Source organism: Salvelinus sp. IW2-2015, unplaced genomic scaffold (genome assembly GCF_002910315.2).
Source record: "Salvelinus sp. IW2-2015 unplaced genomic scaffold, ASM291031v2 Un_scaffold1173, whole genome shotgun sequence".
In the NCBI taxonomy this organism is placed as follows: Eukaryota; Metazoa; Chordata; class Actinopteri; order Salmoniformes; family Salmonidae; genus Salvelinus; species Salvelinus sp. IW2-2015.
In genome coordinates, this window is record NW_019942765.1 from 319,056 (window position 1) to 328,559 (window position 9,504).

Below are 9,504 nucleotides of genomic sequence, written 5' to 3' on the forward strand. Positions count from 1 at the left end.
CACTCCGGAGAGCCAAGAAATTCCCAGCCTCAGCCACCTCCTCGATACGAATGTCCCGAGCCCCCTCTGGAATCAGCCCAATGTCCACATACCCTGGGAGACAGACAGGGTCCAGTCAAGAGGGGCTGTTCAACTTCCAACTCTACTACCCTCAGTACACTTCTACTGAAACTTTACTTTTCTCCTTTTCAATTTGACCTAGTTTATTGTCTTGTAATCCACCCAGCTTGATACCYTCTTAATACCTCCACAAAAAGTGACTGATGTCATACTTGTGCTTTGAAGTCTATGGAAATATAATACTGTACCACCAAACATTTGGTTGATTATGAGACAGAAACTTGAGATGCAGTACATGACCTAGTTCACATTCAAACTGACAGCTCTAACCAAGCTACAGGACGCTGACAACAATACCCAGTGTACAGTACACTGTCTATCACTTTAAAAATCTGTTCCAAGGTCAGTCTGGTTGTTTATCTCATAATGGTTAAGGTATGGATTGGGGTGAGGAGAGCTGATCCTATATCAGTAGATGTTCTCCAGTGATTTTTTTATTTTTATACTTTCACTGTTGAAAAGGTGGTATCTCAAGTATAAATACGCTCTGGATAAGAGCGTCTGCTAAATGACTTAAATGTAAATGTAAATGTAAATACAGTAAAGTACACACCAAAGGGTAAAATGTGCCATGTCACGACATACAGAACCTTGACCACCTATTGGGATGTGCCTTTTGTTAAGTAAATCAGGAGTTAAATGAGGTGAAAAAGGAGACTGGAGGGCCACTTTAAGTGCAGAGAGTAGCATGAGTGTCATACCAAGCCCTTCGCTCTCCTCAAAGGTCTTCTTCACAGTCTCACAAGTAGACCCGTTGCCATGGCAAACCCCACAGCGATCCTCCACCGCGTTGGAGTCAATCTCATAGTCACACCCCACATTCTGAAAAGATCAAAACAAAGCAAGAACCTGCCGATTCATACTACATCACGATTGAACTGACAGCAGAGAAGAATGACAGGCCTTCCGCAGAGAGAATAAAGGATCACCTAAAATGGATGCCACGCATTACAGTGTATGGTGTCCATTTTAGGACATCAGTACGTCTTTGGGTTCAATCTTCAGGGTTCACCGGAATCACATTAAGATAATTTGAGGACAAAATAATGTACTCGCACTGAAACAAAAGTATCCATCAATACGTCCACTTTGCAGCAAGATAATATTTCACAACTGGTCTTCTTTTCTAAAATAATCATAATGAGTACTATAATAATGTTGTGAAAATAATGTGGACAAAATTAAAATTTATTAGAGAAACTTTCTATATTCAAATTCACAGTTCTGCTAGATAATCATCTCCCCATTTATTCTGTAGTCACTGAGAATTAAAAATTGTATTTGTAGTAATGCAGAAAATGAACAACAAACAAAGAAAAAATGCTAAGGTAGCAATAAGCACAAGCGAGGACAATCTCCTGTAGCGTGATAGCATTTGATAACTGGGGTTACCACAACCACATCTAGAACCAAATTATCCATCTACTATACCTATGTTATTTGGAAAGAATATGAACAAAATGAAAACGTATCACAGAAACGTTCTATATTCAAATTCTCAGTTGGATCCTAACATCAATATTGACTGGCTTATAAACAGACTAAATATTTAACTGTTTCAGCCAAAACCAATTAAACGAAGCCAGCTTTTAAACAGAATGTTCAACTGGAGTCACAACAACAAAATGTGATCCTCGCCCCATGAAGTCATCCAAATTTGTTTCTACGTCCAATCAGAGCTTAGACACAGTCTGAAAGTTTGGAGGAAGATATTGGACAAGAGTGAGACTATTGTGGGAGATAATGACTTTATCCATCAATACGTCCACCTGCAAGTAAAATATAACGTGTCTTTTCCAAAAAATTAGCCAAATAACGTTGTGTGGAAAGAATGTGGTCAAAAAATAATAAAATGGAGATTATGAAAAATGAGTTGTCTGAGGTGATGCAGAAAACTAATGTCACCTGTCTGACACGCAAAAATGAAAAGTGAGGGAGACTTTTGAGCACAAGGCTCTACAATCTCCTGTAGAGTGACAGGAATGAGCATTTGTCATCAGAGGAATAGTTCACCTTAAAAACAATGTTTGACAAACATTTCCATAGCTCCAATGTGATCTACGTGTCATTTGTTGTGTATCATAGGAGGTTAGTGGCACCTTAATTGGGAGGACGGGCTCGTGGTAATGGCTGGAGCGGAATTGGTGGAATGGTATCAAATACACCAAACGCATGGTTTCCATGTGTTGATGCCATTCCATTTGCTCCGTTCCAGACATTATTATGAGCCGTCCTCCCCTCAGCAGCCTCCACTGTGTATACTGGTGGAACATAGAGGTTCCAATAGCTCAGGGGTGTCTAACTCATTCCATGGAGGGCCTAGTGTCTGCGGGTTCTTGGTTTTTCCATTCAATTAGGAACTAGACAAACAGCTGAGGGGAGTTCTTTACAGTGAGGGGAGTTCTTTACTAATCAGTGACCTTAATTYATCAATAAAGTACAAGGGAGGAGTGAAAACCCACAGATAGTCGGCCCTCTGTGGAATGAGTTTGACGAATGTGCAATTGCTCATTGTTTYAGTAGTTTTGGTGAAACTGAGCCCTGATGATTTGTCCTGATGCATATAGCCTAGCCAGATCTATACAACAGATGGTGTGGACGGAGCTCAACTTCAGATGCCTTTGTGCTGTATGAAAACATCTGACAAACTTTGTTTTAGTGTGAACTATCCCTCTGGAGTGATGATTCACAAATGAAACTATCCCTTTAACTTGAGGTGATCCTTCCCTTTAACCTCAGTTGCATTGTGAACTCTAAATCCCTAATCTTCCAGTCCTTAGATAATGAGCACGTTCCTCTGCTCAGGTGTTGCATGCCAGATCTTAAGATGCCTTGATAGGTATTTTAACAGTTAACCACATCACATGTTAAAGCAATCTGGTGTTCAACGGCACAGTCGATGACATGGCAYGCAATCATTGGTTGATGTATGCAACGTCTAAGCAGGGGAACATGACCCATGTCTTGGACATGAGTGGAAACCATGGAAACCAAARGTCAAGGTCACAATGTTGGTCTTGTTTGAAGATGTAAATKAAACAACAAGATAAAATGCTAAAATCATAGATTCTAACATTAATATTTGACTGGCTTATAAACAGACTAAATATTTAACTGCTTTCAGCCAAAACCAATTAAACAAAGCCAGCATTTAAAAAGAACGGCTCAACTGGGGTCACAACAACAAAATGTGTCCCCACTACAGTACATCAATTCACYAAATGATGCATCTCGGGTAAAGTGTATCAATATTTTCTTGGTCCAATCAGACCTTAGAGCACAGCCTGACATTTTGGATGAAGATAACGGACAACAGTGAGACTGTACTGTGCGAGATAATGACTTACTCGAACAGCACAGTCATTTTCATACAGAATGTAAAACGTTCAACATGATTCTGCCGAGACAACAAGCAGCAACCTGACTCAACAAAGTGCATTTCAAATGACGTCCCTGAGCACAATGTTGAGACCAGGAGAAGCGCGTCAACAAGGGGAGCTTCAAAAATAAAGTTTACTCAGCTTAGACTTTAGGAGGRAATGGCAATTTGAGTAGAGAGAGAGAGCGAGAGAGAGAGGAGCGAGAGACATGAGGGAGTGAGAGAGACAGAGAAGAAGAGAGATTTCTGGGGAYARGGTTGCCRCTACCTTGCAGATGCCGTTAACACACATGTCTCGGCTCAAGCTGCCCTCGTAGCACTGGGTCCCGTCAATGACGGCGTCCAGCATCTTCTCTGAGAAGTACTCGTTCAGAGGGCGGCAGTGCAGCTCGCAAGGGTTCACTGGCAAACCACAAACAGGTTAGGTGTCACCTTACTTTAGCGACAAGGTATCACTTTGCTTTTAGCCTGTATCTGCATTAAGACAACCAAAGCAGTCCTAAGCATGACCATAACATGACCAAGCAGCATTATGTCATTTGTTACTGTATGTAATCAGTTGGGTAGGTTAGCTTGTCAGTTGGGTAACGGATAGCTTGTCAGTTGGTAACGGATAGCTTGTCAGTTGGGTAACGGTTAGCTTGTCAGTGTGGTAACGGTTAGCTTGTCAGTTGGGTAACGGTTAGCTTGTCAGTTGGGTAACAGTTAGCTTGTCAGTTTTTTCCCCTTATCAAGCTACACAGGTAATTCCAATCTAAATTATTAAATCTCTATTAAATTCACAGATATAGGACAGGTACTTTCAAAACATACTTTCTTTGATTTCATTTTTGGGACAAATTCAATGTTATACACTGCCTTCGGAAAGTATTCAGACCCCTGACTTTTCCACATTTTGTACGTCACAGCCTTACTCTAAAATTGATTAAATAGTTGTTTCCTTCATCAATCTACACACAATACCCCATAATGACAAAGACAAAACAGTTTTTTACACATTTTGCTAATTTACAAACAACTAAAAACTTGTGACGTATTTATCGTTAATGTAATGACATGCTATTTATCGAATAATTAACTATGTTTTATAATTACGTGATTAAATTAATCCTTGTAACCATTAACTCAGTAACCTGGGGCACCACGGGAAAAGTTTGTTTTAATGAGTTACTGTTCCGAAATCACTCAAAGATTATCAGAATATCGATTTCATAGCAGTCACTAACTCATTAATTTCCTCAGTCTCATTCTGAACGTCGCATAATTCATAAATCTGCACAAACCCGGGTCTCACTAAATCCGTTCCATACCGCACAAATTGAGTTGATAACTTATTTACTAACAAGCTAAATGATAACATAAAGATACACATACACAAACAGTTCTTAATACAATGGCAAACAGTCCCTAGCAGACCAACACATATGACACGTGTTACACAAGATGGAGATTTAAAGAAAAAGAGAGAGAGAAAGTGCAACAAGATAAAAGCACACCTGGATACATTTGTAAAACTATGCTTAGTTTAACCCTGACACCTTGCTCCGAACTGCCGCTCTTATGGGTCAGAATTATAATGCATATTTACGTGTTGAAGGTCTCCGTTGGGTATTCTCTTCGTGGGCCAAGTTCCACTTAGTGGATAGGTTTGGCCGACGCCCTGATCTTCGATGGCCGCGTCTCCTTCGTTATCGGGTGTAAGTCTCTGATTGTCCACACGATGTCACAATGCCCTTCTCTTGGTGTCTGTTTCCTTGCACTCGTTCTGGTGAGATGGTCTTCTTGGGAGGATAATCAGCCGTGTCGACGCTCCCAGCTTGGGTCGGAGGGGCCGTGTAAGACAACCGATGACTTGAAGAGAAATAACCGGTTGGTCCTTCTTGAATTCACCTTCTTAATACAGGACTCAATCGTTGCATTGATTGTTAAAGGTTTCTTTGTCCTTTTCCTCGTGTTGCGTTTCGGGTCACGACTCGGGTCACGACTCGTCGTAGACCTCGGGTTGCAGCGCCAGTCAACTTAGTCAAGTATGTAAATTCTTAACTCACATGTATTTATACCCCAGGGTAGAAAGAGGCATCCCCGTCTTTATGACACGCTCTCTGGTTCCTTTGGGGGTAGCTAGTTACAAGGCAAGGTATTAGAACTTAGTACGCTCTCGTTTAGACAACTAGAATTACAGTTCATCGTGACAAAAACATTCTCTTTGATATGGATATTTTCTACACAACGCACAGTATGTAAAACATGCATTATTATGAAAACTCTTAAAGTTAATGTTTATGACAGTCACAAAAATCGACATTTCATTCTCATATTCCATCTATCATTGGTTACCACCATTTTGGCTGATGAAATATAATGCCCAAAGTCCATGTATTGCATGTTACAGTTCTGAGGTAGATTCTCCATAAGGCCCACACAGAACATTCCAGTCCCAAACACTAAAAAAAAGAGATGTCTGCGCCTTAAGATTTACAATGGGCGTGAGGTATCATAAACCCCCCCATCAATCCCTCTATTACCTTCCCCCTCTGCGGGAGGCCAGAGATATCTCTGTAGAACTGTGGTCCACTGTAACCTTGATCCTCACAGGCCAGTCATGACAAAACTGAAATATTATGTTTACATAAGTATTCAGACCCTTTAGTCAGTACTATATTGAAGCCACCTTGGCAGCGATTACAGCATTCAAGTCTTCTTGGGTATGACGCTACAAGCTTGGCACACCTGATTTGGGGAGTTTCTCCCATTCTTGCTCTGCAGATCCTCTCAAGCTCTGTCAGGTTGGATCGGGGACGTGCTGCACAGCTATTTCCAGGTCTCTCCAGAGATGTTCGATCTGGTTCAAGACCGGGTTCTTGCTGGGCCACTCAAGGACATCAGAGACTTGCCCAAAGCCACTCATGCGTTGTCTTGGCTGTGTACTTAGGGTCGTTGTCCTGTTGGAAGGTGAACCTTCGCCCCAGTCTGAGGTCCTGAGCGTACTGGAGTAGGTTTTCATCAAGGATTTCTCTGTACTTTTCTCTGTTCATCTTTGCCTCGATTACACTAGTCTCCCAGTTCGTTGCCACTGAAAACATCCCACAGCATGATGCTGCCACCACCATGCTTCACCTTAGGGATGGTGCCAGGTTTCCTCCAGATGTGATGCTTGGCATTCAGGCCAAAGAGGTTCAATATTGGTTTCATAATCTCAGACCAGAGAATGTTGTTTTATCATGGTAAGAGTCATACGTGCCTTTTGGCACAAACTCCAAGCGGGCTGTCATGTGTCTTTTACTGAGGAGTGGCTTCCGTTCTGGCCACTCTACAACTAAAGGCCTGATTGATGAAGTGCTGCAAGATGGTTGTTCTGTCTGGAAGGTTCTTCCATCTCCACAGAGAGACTCTGGAGCTCTGTCAGCAGTGACCATCGGGTTGTTCGTCACCTCCCTGACCAAGGTCCTTCTCCCCGATTGCTCAGTTTGGCCAGGCAGCCAGACTCTAGGAAGAGTCTTGGTGGTCTCCAAACTTCCACCATTTAAGAAATGATGGAGGCCACTGTGTTTCTGGCTGGGGAACATTCAATGCCTGCATAAAATGTTTTGGTACCCTTCCCCAGACCTGTGCCTCAAACATAATCGTGTCTTGGAGTTCTACGGACAATCCTTCGACCTCATGGCTTGGTTTTTGCTCTGACATGCACCGTCAATTTGGGACCTTTATAGACAGGTGTGTGTCTTTCCAAATCATGTACAATCAATTGAATTTACCACAGGTGGACGTCCAATCAAGTTGTAGAAACATCTCAAGGATGATCAATGGAAACAGGATGCACCTGAGCTCTCAGTTTTCCAGCTCTCATAGCAAAGGCCTCTGAATACTTATGTAAATAAGGTATCTGTTTTTTTATTTGTAATAACTAGGCAAAAATTTCTATAAAACCTGTTTCTGCTTCTGTATTTGTGGTATTGTGTGTAGATTGTTGGAGAAAAAAAATCATATTTAATCAATTTTAGAATAAGGCTGTAATGTAACAAAATGTGGAAAAGTCAAGGGGTCTGAATACTTTCCGAAGGCCCTGTAGGGTTCAAGTATTACCCTTGTTTACATATTCCGTACTGTATTTAACAATCCACGTCAGAGCGGATACCACTCTGCAGATTATTGACACTGCACAGACCTGTGTAACCTTAACTCAGGCTTAGACTTATCGTCACCCCTACATTCATTTAGCTGTTGGTGTCCCCTGTGTCGCAACATTCTTCAGGCTGATAACATTAGTCAATTAGAAGCTGGGCTCACAAGGAGCTGCTGTGCGATACTGTATATAATGGTATAGAAGAGGTTCCAACCAGAACGTTCTATTTCGATAAGGAATCATTGTTTTCAAGCCTTGTCTATTCAGGGTAGTAAACTGAGAAATGTTAACGTATTACAGTTGCATACTTTACGGCGTTTTCTCTTTCTATACCTGTAAACACAGGCACACACTGTACAGTTAAATATTACGAAGTGCTGTTGTAAAGTAGCCTTATTACTTCAACCAAAAACTTTTGTGAGTTTGGCATGCCAAACAATAGTTGGTTTACACACTTTTCAATAGTTCCAAGTGAATAGAACGAAAAATGATTTATACCAGAATGAGACACATGTCTGTCTTGCTCCACAATGTGTTTGCTCTACAATTGATCTCAAACCAACATTTCAGTCAATAGACAGAAATGTCATGGCTATAGTGTGGAATTTGAACTCAAATTCAATTTCTTCCACAATGGGGTTTGGAATGCAACATAGCAACTTCACATCACCCTGCTTTATTGACACTCCAAACTTGCATGAAATGGCTACAGGCTTGCTCGGATGTCGAACAATGAATGGTTTTGAAAAAGAAATGATGAAGTGAGTGTATTTTTCCTCTTGTTTGCACGTCACTCTAAAGTTGACAAACCATACAGGCTAAAACTGAACATCTGAAATGTATCTTGTTATATGGTTACTTTGGGGTGTATGAGTTTATGTTACAGTATCTACTGAACAACGGCACACTCACCTCTGTTGTTGACCTGCACCCATTTGTAGAACTTGCCCTTGTAAAGCATGGTGTTAAGTGACTGCACTGGATGAGTCTGAAGGAGGGCTGGTTGGGGGGGCAAGGGGTGCTTACAGATCTTGTAGCGCCTTCGCTCCCCCACGCAGTACTTTCCCTCCGTACTTGGGACTGGAGGAGAGGAGAGAGTAGAGTGGAGTGTCATCCTGTTAGTGGACAAACAGGCATGTCTTTAAATGGATGATAACAGTATTTTACAGGTGGCTGTAAGGCATGTGATAACGGGTGGGGGGGGGGGTTGGCTCAACACAGGTGACCTCACATGACATAGATAGATATCTTTTACAAGCCTGGCCAAGAGACAGCATCTCAAATCAACCATAGAGTACAGAACATAACACAGAATACTATATGTTGTCATGTTTCATCAAGAGCACCATGTGTCTATGTGATTGTAGCCTTTAAATGAAACCTTTCGACCGCAGCAAAAAGGAACAAGGACACCAGTGTTCTAATCACAGAGATCCTATTGAAGACGCACTCCAGACTATTTTCTACTTTTTCATGTTGGAGACAATAGTCCACGTATAAATACAGTAATGTACACACACTTCAGGGTACCAAAATATGTTTTGCAGCAAAATTATTTTTTTGTTTTTTTACACAACTGCAATTCAAGGAGTTGGTCTGATGGTGCCCTCTGAATGTCAGCGGCATCCTCCTTGCTTGCGGAAACAATAGAGGACAAAACAGGAAAGGCCCCACCCCCCCACTTGTGCCATGTCATAAGGATACCTGGACCACCTATCCTTTTTCTTAAAAGGTCCAATGCATTATCTCAATATTAAATCATTTCTGGGAACAATTAAGTACCTTACTGTGATTGTTTTCAATTAAACTGATCAAAATAAACTAAAATAGCTTCTTAGCAAAGACTATTTCTCAAGCAATAATTTAGCTACGAGTGTCTGGA

General features: G+C 41.4%; 1 protein-coding gene across 1 annotated transcript in view; it reads right to left on the bottom strand.

The window, feature by feature from the left end:
- The window catches only part of LOC112069968 (A disintegrin and metalloproteinase with thrombospondin motifs 7-like), a 9,250-nt gene extending 514 nt beyond the window's left edge, over positions 1-8,736 (bottom strand). Inside the window, exons 1-4 of the mRNA XM_070438784.1 lie at positions 8,535-8,736; positions 3,768-3,901; positions 822-942; positions 4-93 (exon numbers count right to left, since the gene is read on the bottom strand). Coding sequence (XP_070294885.1) covers positions 4-93; positions 822-942; positions 3,768-3,901; positions 8,535-8,736 — 547 coding nt within the window. The remainder of the gene's footprint in view (positions 1-3; positions 94-821; positions 943-3,767; positions 3,902-8,534) is intronic.
- Between the last annotated feature and the right edge of the window lie 768 nt (positions 8,737-9,504).